Consider the following 12,861-nt stretch of genomic DNA (forward strand, 5'->3'; position numbering starts at 1 on the left):
CGGGGTCCACTTGCATGTCGAGAATCAATTGAATGCATGGTGGCATGATGGCGCATTTATTGTTGGCAAGTGTTTGACCAAGTGGCGGTTGAGTCAATGCATGGCAAGGTGGTGAAGCATCTTTTGCATGTAACTGTCGTATTTAGGAGATGATGGAGCATTTATTACACATTGGGTGAACTTAATGGATAGTGGTGCATTTAACGCATGGTGGATGCCATTTTGGGTAGACAGGAATTTATTGCTAAGTAGGGATGATGGGTTATTAATGTTTATTCCCACCTTGTTGCATCATGTGTGTGGAATATTTTGGGTCAAACCCTAATTAGGGTTTGCATGTAATCAAGGTTGGAGGCCTATATAAGGGGGTGACCCCTTCATTTGTAAGTAGGGAGATTTGTATGAAATTGTTGCGATAAGTTTTTGAGATAATAACAGTGAAACTTTGTTCTCTGATGGTGTCCACTTTAGTTATTTTTCAAAACTTGCATGGTTTTACCTTCCTCACTTAGAGTACATGTAGAGTAGTGCTTTGATTTCAATGGAGAATGTAATGGTGTTTAATGAATTTTCATGGTTCATACTTTTTGCATCTTTTTGATTATAAATTGCAGTATAAAGTTAGCTTGAGCCACTAAATTTGTGCTAAGTTTGATTGTGGATAGTCATCTGGATTGCGTCGTTTTGGGTATTCAAATACACTTTCTCGATGTGAAAATCTTTCAACATCCCTGGAAGATTGCACCAGTTCTTGTGGAGTTGTAGTTAATCTTGGCGAAGCAGAATTTGGTTTATTTGGAATTCGTCCATTAGAGCATTATCTATTGATATCACTGCCCTTAGGAGTAGATCTAGATCCTTCTAACCCTTTCCCTTTTAATTTCAGTTTAGTTCATTCAAAGCAGAAGCATCATAGAATTGCTATATCCAATGGTGAAGTTCCAGCCACAACAAAGGAGTGAAAGAATGATCCAAACATGAGTCCCCTTGGATTACCAACAAACATCTACCACACGATCCTATATCCACATAAAGTCACTAGTACGCAGTTGGAACCTTGAAGTCAATGTACGATCTTTCTGCAATCTTAGCATACATTTGATTTTGATCAAGTGAGGATAAGGTGACCGTTGGGAAACTTTATTCTGTGTTTCGCGTGGTCATAAAATGCACGTCAACACCTCCAAACCCCTAATTCCAGCTCACGGGGGAACAAGTTCTGCACCCCCTCTATTGTTGGGTTTTTCTCGCATCTAACACCTTGTCTAGCTTATCATTTCTGCCCCTCAAAACCATTAGATTCACCACTCTGAAATCCTCACTAGTTATTGGGATCTCTTGTCATTTAAGAAATCTGATTACAATGAGGGGGGCTGGGAGTGGAGACCAGAATTAAGAACTTGGACAATTAAATTTATCACTATTAAATGCCAATTTATAAAGATAAATATTTAATACTTAACTATCAATTGGCATTTAATATTTATCTTCATCACTACCATTTTGGCATATGGCAGTGATCAATGATGAAGTATCATACTATCAAATGTATTTAGTTTTACAATTTTGTATATTTCTTTAAATTTTTTGTATATATACTAAGTTGTCAGTTTGGGTTCAGGGATCCGGTTTGCCAATTTAGCAAATTTTGTTTTGGGTTTTGAGTTCTTTAGTGCAAAAACAATTTAAAAATCATATGTATGCAAGTGTATTTATGTAGCCTAGAAGCATGAATTGAGATTAGAATATCACATAGCATCATATAAACAACAAAACCACCATAAACTTGTAATCATAGCACCATACCATAATAGCATCATATATGTCAAGTTCAATATCAAAATAATAATATTGAGTTCAAGTTTCATTGTTTCAACAATGGGAACCTTTAAGTTTTAATCATTAAATGGATTCTCTAAATCATCAATGTCATCATCATCATCATTGGCATTAGATGATGTAGGAACATTAGATGAACTACAAGCAATGCCAATGCGACTTGTAGTTGCACTTGCACTAATAGTGTTCTTGCAATCTGAGCCCTCAAATGTAATATGCTGAGAAGTGGAAGCATCCAAGTCAGTTTGCTTTGGCTCGATATCCCACATCTTTGTCTCCCCTTGCTTGTAGTCTTGTTGTTTGCGTGAAAGGAGACACAAGTTGGAATGCACATATGCTAGGTTCTCTATCTTTTTTTAGTGCAATTTAATGCACTTTATTGAGTGGATGAAAGAATATGTGCTCTAATTTCTTTCTTGATGCAAATGAATTAGCAACCTATGAAGACAAAGTAAATAATTAAAGTTATACATTTATAATTTTATTAATATAATTTTCAATTTGAAAAAAATAAAAAACTATAAGTATAACTTTAAATACTAAAAAATAAATATTCATTAATTGTTAAACTTGTGATAAAGTTTTGATTGCGAGGGGTTCCATCAACTATGAGCATCCTTCTAAAACCTATCACGATAGCCTCAACGCTTTGACCATTTGAGTGCACAAAATCTATGAACTCATTCATAATTGCATCTCGCAATTCATCTTTTGGGAAGAGTAAGGAATGCTTCCTTGTGCCCTTCAGACACTTCAAAATCTCCATATTCGGCAAGCCTTCTTGGCATATTAAAAAACTGATTCCTGTGGTAGTTTGGAGTCAATGCATAGCCAAGATAATGTAATGGAGTGGTCATCTTGTTCCATCTTTTTTCAACAATCGCATGCACTTGTTTGAAGAAAGTCTCCTCAGGGTCTTGCTCTTTTGCATATATGATGCACTTCATCTTCTTAAGCATTGGGTCGATGCCATTGTGCACTTCTCCAATGCAAGGCCTGCCTATGTCAATATGGCAGATCATGCTCATAATGGGCTCAATGAAACTAAAGAGATACTCCACACAATCCCACTATGAGTCATCTAATATCCTTTGCCTGACTTTTGTTGCCCTCTCAATGCTGCTTTGCTTCCATATAGACCAATTTTGGCTAAGCACCATATTAGAAAGTGCCTCCTCTCTAACTTTCACAAGTCGTCTCAAGACGATTTTGTTAGAGACGAAACGGGTCTCTACAACCTATGATAGAAATTAAAGCCTAAATGATCAAAAATTAAAATTTAAAAACAAACTTTAAAGAAGAATTAGAATACACAATCAAATTATGAAAATCAGAAAAGTGTAAAATTTTATATTGCTTCACTTACCTTCAATAGTGCCAATTTTGAAAATGATCTAAAAATTTCTTGAGACATGTGGTGGTTGGTGAAGAACATCTGGATGTCCTCAGCCTCTGCATGCACCTCTTTGATCTAGTCAATTTTATTCCCAATCTTTTGTAGCATAAGGTGTCCAAAAGACATGTTGATATCGTTTCTCAACCAACAAACTAGCAGCTCTACAATTCTTTGCGTTGTCCGTTATGACTTGAACAACGTTGCTGAGTCCCACTATCTCAATGGAAGAGATGAGAATATGAACAATAAATTGTCCATCTTTTACCTGCCCTTCACAATCCATGACTCTCAAAAACATTGCCCCTTTATGGGACACCACTATGACATTGATCAAAGGACATTTTTTTGAATATTTTTACCGAACTGAAACAATGGATACACTTGTCTCGATCGATGAATCCCTTATGGGCTTCAATGCATCTTCAACCCCTTTGACCTCTCTTTTCAATAGGGTGACATGTCATGTCACCTACTTGGAAGCTGTCATATTTCCAACAATTATTATACATTACTGAATGCATTACCAAGTTATTATGTCTTTTTACAATTAATTGTACATTTCATAATTCATAGCTTTCTATAGTATGATCTAACCCTGTTTACCCCTAACCTAAGGGAGGAAGGAGTGAATATGTTACCAGGGTGCTGAGGAACCAAACTACAACAGGCTCCCTCAAGGTTTATGAATGTAGACCCTTACCCCATCTCAGGATTATATCATCAAGGTTTACAGAATCTGATCCTTACCCCATCTCGGGACTACCTAATTGGTTGGAATTAGACCACCTGTCCCTGAGCACAAATTTAATCCATCCTCCATAGGCATTAGCAGAAATAACAGAGTTTAGATCAGAAATATATGAACCTCATCTGATATTTAGTTACATAAGGATTCCTTATAACTATGATATCTACCACTGATACTGCTAATGAAATAACCAGATTTCTTTAGGAAAGTATATTATTTCTTTTATGCTCTTAACCTTATTTTGAGAATTACATTTATCTATAAATCAGAAAGAACAATAAATCCATATTGTAATAGAAATGGTATGCTCAGTATGCCAGGCTGTAAGTCCAATGCTATTTCCTCAGCATTCAATACATTAACCAGAATATCTATTCCTATATTCCTTTCATGTATATCTCTCCATGTGAAGGAGAGGTCACACCTCTTCATCATGTATACCCTTTGGCAAGAGACACACGCTTTCACCATTAGCACCCTTTGAAAGAGTGCAACTCTTCAGTATTTCTGCCCTTTGAAAGGGATGCAACCTTTCACAATCAGATCTGCAGTTATTTAAATCAAATCTGCACTTCTGTATGAAATTAATCAAATAGGTTGTGGTTTACACCAAAGAGATCTGCCCAAAGATGATGGGAAATGCAATATTAACACAAAAGGAGAGCTCTTGTAGGATACAGATGATGTGCAACTTGTGCAATCTTGTGAGTGCTTTAGTCAACCATGTAGAGCAAGAGGAGACAAACACGATGGAATGGTTCATAAGGCACAACACTTGCCAGAGGTTTTGCAAATGAGGTTGCAAGCTAAGTGGGTTTAACCTTGGAGGAAACTTTGTGGTTAAGCACGCTTGAGTTGGAGTAGTACTGGGATGGGTGACCTCCCGGGAAGTCCCAATACTTCACCTCTATGAGCATCACCTAGATACAATGAGTGCTAACTGGATCATTCATTCTCATGAGAGATGGGTTCTTGTGAACTAGTGACTTGTGAAATATGGGTCAATGAGTTTGACTTGAAAACTACACAATTGAATCCTAATAGCAATATCATAATTTGACTTGTTGTGGAAAATACCTCCTACTAATCAACGATGGAACCTTTCAACCTCTAATAGAAATTTCAGCAGAGTTTCTCCAAGGGAGTCACAAGAGAGCCAAGATATACCAAGAATCTAGAGATACTTTTGCCAAGAGGGAGTAAGATGTTTGTTCGGTTAGATAAGCGAACATGGAGCTTTACATTGCCAAGCAAACATTGCAATAGGTGGTAGTAGAAAGTTGTGTGGGAAACCCATGTATGAAACTTGAAAACCTCTAGGATGCTAGTGACATTTGAGAGTCTTGGGGAAATTCTATTAAATTTGTCATGTGTTGCCAAAACAAAGATAAGAATGACATTGCGGTTCCAAATTTGGGTAAACCTTGGTGTGGGGGAAGTAAGCCAAGGTTTGGGTTCAAATTGACCTAGAACATGTTACAACATTGGACATTGAAGCAGGTTGGAAACATAATGTGAAATTGTGAGGGTACATAATTTTCCACGTTTCACCTAGAAGTTGTCCTTGTTGACTTGCATATGTCCCAAGAAAAGAGAGCTTTTAGTGCCTGTTAGTGTTTATAGATTTGAATCTTAAACTCAATCTTCAATCTTGATTGTGGACTTTGCCCCATATCCTTTACGATGGTGTAGAGGCCTGTCATAGCTTCCTCATAACCATCGCCCTTGAAGTTCTCGAGAATATGGAAAGCTAGGTTGAGAAAGAATGCAAACTAAGGAAGTGGCCTATGAAGTTTTAACTAGTGGTGCTCTATGATTATCCCAAATAGGCCTGTATTTTCCCTCAATATTGCTATATAAATGTTCAATATGTTCCTTGGCATGGTCCATCCCCTTATAAATGTGGCCCATATAAGGCTCTTCTCCATCAACAATAGTAAGGAGAGAAACTAGTGACTCAATCACCTATATAGAAGATCAAAATTCAAATATATAGAAAAACAACTCTTCTTTATATTTACACCTTAAATTGCAAATGAGGATTTTTTTTCAAGACACTAAACCAAGAAAACAAAAATACTTTAATGACTTACATCTACAATTTTGTTTGTAGGAGTTCAAAACAAGCCTTATAAAAAACCCAATAACCAAGAAAATAAAAATACTTTAATGACTTACATCTACAATTTTGTTTGTAGGAGTTCAAAACAAGCCTAATAAAAAACCCAATAACCAAGAAAACAAAAATACTTTAATGACTTACATCTACAATTTTGTTTGTAGGAGTTCAAAACAAGCCTTATAAAAAACCCAATCCGCCACTTTGATCCCAACAATCATCTTTGAGTAGGAAGGCCCACCCCACTTCTCAATGACAAACATTTGTTTTAAAGAAGTTTTTGCTTGTAGCAAAGATCGCAATATGATGAATCAGGTTGCAAATTTAGTGACAATAGGTCAGACCATCTCCTTATTCTCTATGAATTCTCTTATTAAAGATAGCAATTCGTCATGGTTATTAATTTATTTTCCTATGTTACCCCAAGCTTCTGGGGCAGGGATGATAGGGGATGGGTTTTTAGGATGGCAATTTTTTTTGCCAATTTTGGGGAAAGGGTATGACTATATAAAATATAGGGAAATTTTAAATGTTCATATGAAAACATAGATAAAGCATGCATATATACATTATATTCATATGAAAACATGGATATAGTATGCATATGAAAACATTATAGAACTGTAAGTTTTAACATATGACATTTGTGTTAAAAAATTATTGTCAATACTCAATATGCATTCATAATTCATAATTCATTGTTAAAAAATAACATACAAAATGTCCAAAGGCTACACAGCTGCCATATAGTTTCATTTGCAATTATGATATGAAAATACAGAAAAAACAAAGTACACTGCTGCCCAAATCTGCATCTCTCAACACTACATCAAAATCAGAGCCCTCTGAGTCTACCACTGTCATGGTCACGTCCACCTCATCCAATGGAATCCCGACCAATCCCCTTGGTGTCTCCTCATCAACTTGGGCCACGTCTTCAAGATCAACATCCCACCATAGATGCAACCTCTTTTCCTTCTATCTTGCTGCTCCTCTGCTTTCAATGGCTACTTGCGTCAAACCCTCTTGCTGCTCTACTTTTTTCTCTCTCATACAATTGATCAAATGAGTCAAAATCTTTTGCCTAATGACTTTTAGGGCAACTTGGGAGGTAGGGGCCCAAAAAACAATTAAAGAATGCCTTTTTTTGCAACTTGAAAGTTTTTGTTTTGTTTTTTGAAGTATCCCTTGTGCTAGGGATGTTTGGTTGTCCTCGAGACAGTTGGGGGGCATCCCCAACTGTTCTTGGGATGACTAGACATCCCTGCTATCAGGGGACGACATTTCCAAAAAGGGCGATGTTTTTTATTCTAGGCAAAAAAAGGGGACGTCAAGGGGTCGTCCCCTTGGCCGTCCTCGTGTCCTCAAGATGTCCTCAGTATGGGGATAGGGTTTTCAAGACTGTAGATGCGTCCTCGGGTTTTGTAGGTATTTTCAAATGTTTCGTCCATGCTCCATGATTGGGCATCATATCCTAATGCTCATCAATAATTGATTATACATAAGCCACCTTCTCCTTAAAAAATGGTTCCCTAATACTTTGAACCCTTAAGAATCTATATCGATGGCATCGACCTTTGACCTTTGCTTACCAATAAGGGGATTTTAAACACTAAAATATATTAAGAATTTAAAAAAATGAAAAACATAAACCTTCAAAAAAAAACTATGAAAATAAAGAAAAGTTATAATAAAATTGGGAGCATTGTGTGGCACAACTCAACTCCTCAAATTACAAACTCTCGACATAAAGCTAGTAGACCTTGATCCACTTTTGGGACATTGATGAAGGAAAAGATGTGTCAACTTGTTTTTTGACTTATTCTTTGTTCCTTCTTTTCTTGGAAGGACCTTAATTGTCTATTTGTTATGATAATCAACATAGTGTTGATCACTTTCACTCCTCATCTTGATAATGGATCATTGAGTGTCGATCTGAAATGTTGTTGCAAAAATGTTAACATTGTTGAATCCAAAAGCACTAATTTTTTGGACTCCAATTGTAGGGTCACCTCATATACAACTTTAGGGTCAACATTTTTGCTTAATGAAACATCATCTTCAGTTACACAAGCAAGGTGGTATATGAGGTGATTAGCATCCTCCTAGAAACTAAACACAATATTTGAAAAAGAAAAGGTTGCTCTTTCTACGCCCTACCATGCTTACAAGTAGGGTCTTTCCTTTGTGGTTTTGACATAAAATTGTAAACCCTCCATCATGGAGAGAAAACAAGTAAAATATTCACTAAAAGATGCGAGGAATAAAGTTAACATAAATGCGAGAAAACTTTAAAAAAGGAAAAAACAAAAACGTTTAAGTAAAAATAAAGATAAAACCCTAGAGTGGTACTTTTACTGAAATAAAACTACTAAACATAAAGAAGAATTATTCAGAAAAGAATAAGGCAAGAAGGTTTTTTTTTTTAATTATTTTTAAAAATATTTTCTGAATTTAAAATTTGTAAACTGGAAACTTAATTTTGAACATAAGGATGAATGAGAAAAGAACAAGATAAAAAATGAAAATTTGTAACGTATCTTTATTTAATGCTCAAAGTTGGAAGTTAGAAATGTATAACTCAAATTCAAGGACTTATATCAACTCCTCCTTTTCATAAATCAACCATTAATCTCACTCTATGAGCTCCTCCAATAAGAACTTTCAGCTCTTGTGAAGAAAAATAAAATAGTATAAAAGCAACTGGTCTGGTGTTTAAAACTTTAAAGTGTGTCTACCTTTGTTGGGTTGAGATAGTGATGTGTTTTTTCGGGCATTCTTTTTTCTCAAAATACCCATTTTTTACTATGTACTGGCTCTGTAGATTCACGTTGCCCACATGTAGACTTGTGAGTCATAACTGTGGACTGGGCAGATCTGTGAGTCTAGTCGGTGTAGTTGCTGAAGTTGCCTGACTTGGACTTGCAAATATCGCAATTCCTTGCGAAGTTTCAACACTATGCTCTTAAGCTCCCAGGTCACGATGGTTAATGCCTTTTAAGAGATATTGCCAGATTTGCAGGGTTTTTTAATCCCTGACCTCAGACTCAACTGCCTCTTTCACTGCTCGTTAGTTCCTGGCTAACCGTAGTTTTGATAACCACTAGTCTTGGTATGGGAATTCCCTGGTTAAGTAGGCTATTTTACTTTTCACTCAACTGCTATCATAAAATGCATTCTCCACACTTTCCCAAGGAACTTCCCCAACCTCATAGGCGACTAAAAAGTTGAAAGATTTTCCTTAACTAATGGCAATTTAATTGGGGAAAATTGGTTGAGGATAAGGGTTTTTGAAAAATTACAGCAGAACAATAGTATCAGGGTTAGGGATTTTTATTTTTATTTTTACTCTTTGCAACACAGTCCCAAACCCACTAAAAAGCATGTTCTAGTTGTAAGTGCCATTCTCATTGAAATTTAAACCCAGATTTTTGAGTCAAAGTTGTTGACTGTGAGTTAATGAAAATATTACAACTTTTGGTTGAAAAAGTTGGTTTTCCTGCTGATCCTGCAATTTTATAGTACTGAGTAAATTGCAATTTTTGTATCTATGCTCTAAACAATTCTGACCAGGTCATTAGTGCTGTTGCTCTAGTCGATTCTCTCGTAAATGTGTAGTCTTCTGTTGCTGGGTTGTCCAAAGAAGTGAAGGAAAATGGCCTGATTGCATCTATTCTGTAAAACTGCATCCTTTACACTACTGCATCTAGCAATGAGCTTTTGAATGCCTGCAATCTATTTGGGCAGAAATGAATATCTCTATCACAGAGGATGTGTTCTACAGGGATCCTGTAAAGAGAAGTAATGCTGAACTTGGAAGACATATGTCCAATGCTAGTCCAAATAAGTGCTACCTTATGCCTACTCTCTCTCAACCTGCACAGAGCTCTCGTTCTAGTCACCATCCGAAGCCTGAGTCACAACCTATGACTCGATTTGTTGTTCATGAATGATGGAACTGAATAGTCACCAAGTCTTATAGTGATTCTGGAGACCCTTCTCCACAGTCTGAAAACTAGTCTCTGCATTCTGGTTAATGTTTTCTGACATTCTGTTGGTTTTGCTAAAATGTTAACACTCAAGTGTCAGGGTTTGTTTTGTTGAAAATTAGATGTCATGCTTTTTCACCTTTGTCATTCCGATATCTTGATTTTGCTGCTACACCTCTCCCATCGGCAAAGTTGGGGCTATGATGGAGAAATTTTTGAACTCTCTTTTGAAATTAATATATTTTTCCTTCTTTAAAAAAACACAATGTATGATATATATTCCTGCATTTATCTAGTTTCTTTATGTTTATACTATTGGTTTGTGATATGTACGAGCTTTTTTATTTTGTATTTTTTTTCATAGGCTTGCTTATGTTTAGATATTGAGCAATTGCAGATGATAGAATCACGGGTCTCTGTATTTTGGCCACTGCTTCAGCTGTCTGGTCGTTTAGATTTAATTAATGAACAGGTTAGTACAAACATGCGATTCAACATATTGTCTCATTTGAGGGTAACAAATGTATTAGTATTGATTTGGAATTTGAACTTCACAGATATCACCGGATATGGGGGATGAAGCTCCTGAAGTTGAGCCAGCTTTAGTGTATGTGGATGAAAGTGAAGAAGAAGATGAAGAAGAGCTAGTGGATGAAGCAGCAGACATGAGTGCAGATGAAAGTGATGATGGCAGCCTGGAAGACGTAGTAACACTTGATCAAGTCGTTGACAATGGAATGATGAATGCAGGAAGTGGAAGAGATTCTGACGAGGATTTGTAAAATATTTTGTTTTTTATTGTAAAATAATTTTGGTATTTTGACAACTTATGTCATGCGGTATGGTATTGTAGATTAAATTTATGAGTTTTCTTGAATGAGGTAAATTGCTTCTTTGTTTGGATTACCCTAACGTGCAATTGATGTGCAAAATCGAAGTGATTTCTTAAAAATATAAAATTTAACTATATAATTCTTGAAATAACCCACCATAAACGTAAGGGCTTTAATAAACAAACTATGAAAGCTTAAGATTGGCATTTTTTAAACTCCAATAGACTCCGCAGTATCATTATATTTTTCCTTTGAATTTATTTTCAATGTAAGAAACTGTTTATTCTGATAGAAAAATGACCATGATTGTATTGAATATTGTTCTTCATATGTGAGTATTAATAGTGTTTGTAGAATCAGATAATTATTGAATAAATCTCCAGATACGAGCAGCATTCAAATGATCAGTGAAATGCATTTTTCCCATGTAATAGATATTTTAAAATTGTACAAAGGTGTTGTGACCGTACGTCAAATAAATATGAAGAAAACGTGGGAGGTATTGGAAGGAAGACCAAGGGGCTGTGGCAGTGGTGCATTTGTAAAATATTTGTGACTAGATCAAATTCTCACTTGGCAATAAGGCTATCCATATTAGTGATCTCGTTGACTATTTTTCTGTCACCTTTTCTTGCATTCTCGTGTGAATGGACGTAAACCAAAAGAAAAACGTTAAGACGTGCTGCCATGTGGCTTTTCAGTAAGTTGAATCTCGTGAAAGATGATATATGAAGGTATCAATAGTGTTTCTTTTGTTAGTATGATGCTTGGTGTTACTCCTATCAATCAATTAGTTTAACATTTACAGGGTAGTTGAAGGGGATTTGAGAGCAATTCTGAAATCAAGTGGCACCTAGAAACAATGTATTTATGAATGTGTTGCAAAGGGAGGCATCTTGAAAGTAACTCATCTCGATGCATAGTGAATGTGCTTACATCGATTTTTGATGGCTTTCAATACTTATGAATAGGTATGGATTACTATTTATTTGCCCAATAATAAAAGTTGTTACTAATATGCACATTAGTTGGGTTTGATAAGAACATTATAAACATGAATTTACTCTTTAAGATGACTGATTTGGTATCTAATCAAATATTTAGTACGATAACCCAATAACTATTTGTTTCATTGTTTTGTATTCTGAAAATCAATTTGTAATTGGATAATGCAATTATACATATTACTCATTAAAATGTTTATTAAGTGTAAGGTCCTCTTTTAAAAAGAATGGTGACATGATATACATTATGTGTTGTCATATTAAAACGGAGAACAGTTCATAAGTTATAACTTGGTTTTCAAAACAGTTCATCCAAGATGATTACATAAATTTAAGGAGAACATCATTAGTGCCCTTTCTATAAATATTGTACGTTTAAATAGGTAAATATTTGGTTGAAGTCATTTTAGGGGTGAATATGGCTTAATTGTACCTCTATGATTTTAAATAAATGGTGTAATTAAGAGGCATATTGCTAATCGATATATACTTAATCAAATAATGACACTTGTTTATTAGGTTGACATATGAATAATGTGATGTTGTATAAATAACTAATAATCTAGTAATTAATATCAAGATAAAAATAACTTTTAGATTTTTTAATTTTATGGAAATCATTTTTGTGTCCAAGTTAAAGACTTGATTTTGTTTTCTATGCTTATTAATTTTCTATTTGATTGAGTTATTATATTTGAATGGGTTCTAACATTTCTATGATGTAATAACTCATGATCTAAGTTTTTTTGTAATTTTATTAATACATAAATAGAGATGATATTTGTAAAAGGGAACTATGATTATTTAATGTAACATCCTCTTTGTGTGTTAATACAAGTTAAACAATTCTCTCATGTAATAATGCATGATCTAAGTTTTTTTTGTAATTTTAATACATAAATAGAGATGATATTTGTAAAAGGGAATTATGAT

General features: G+C 35.1%; 1 protein-coding gene across 1 annotated transcript in view; it reads left to right on the forward strand.

The window, feature by feature from the left end:
- The window catches only part of LOC131068529 (uncharacterized), a 36,988-nt gene extending 25,991 nt beyond the window's left edge, over positions 1-10,997 (forward strand). The window contains exons 11-12 of the mRNA XM_058003723.2: positions 10,489-10,563; positions 10,649-10,997. Coding sequence (XP_057859706.2) covers positions 10,489-10,563; positions 10,649-10,873 — 300 coding nt within the window. The 3' untranslated portion in view covers positions 10,874-10,997. The remainder of the gene's footprint in view (positions 1-10,488; positions 10,564-10,648) is intronic.
- The last annotated feature ends 1,864 nt before the right edge of the window (positions 10,998-12,861 follow it).

This window comes from Cryptomeria japonica, chromosome 3 (genome assembly GCF_030272615.1).
Source record: "Cryptomeria japonica chromosome 3, Sugi_1.0, whole genome shotgun sequence".
Lineage (NCBI taxonomy): Eukaryota > Viridiplantae > Streptophyta > Pinopsida > Cupressales > Cupressaceae > Cryptomeria > Cryptomeria japonica.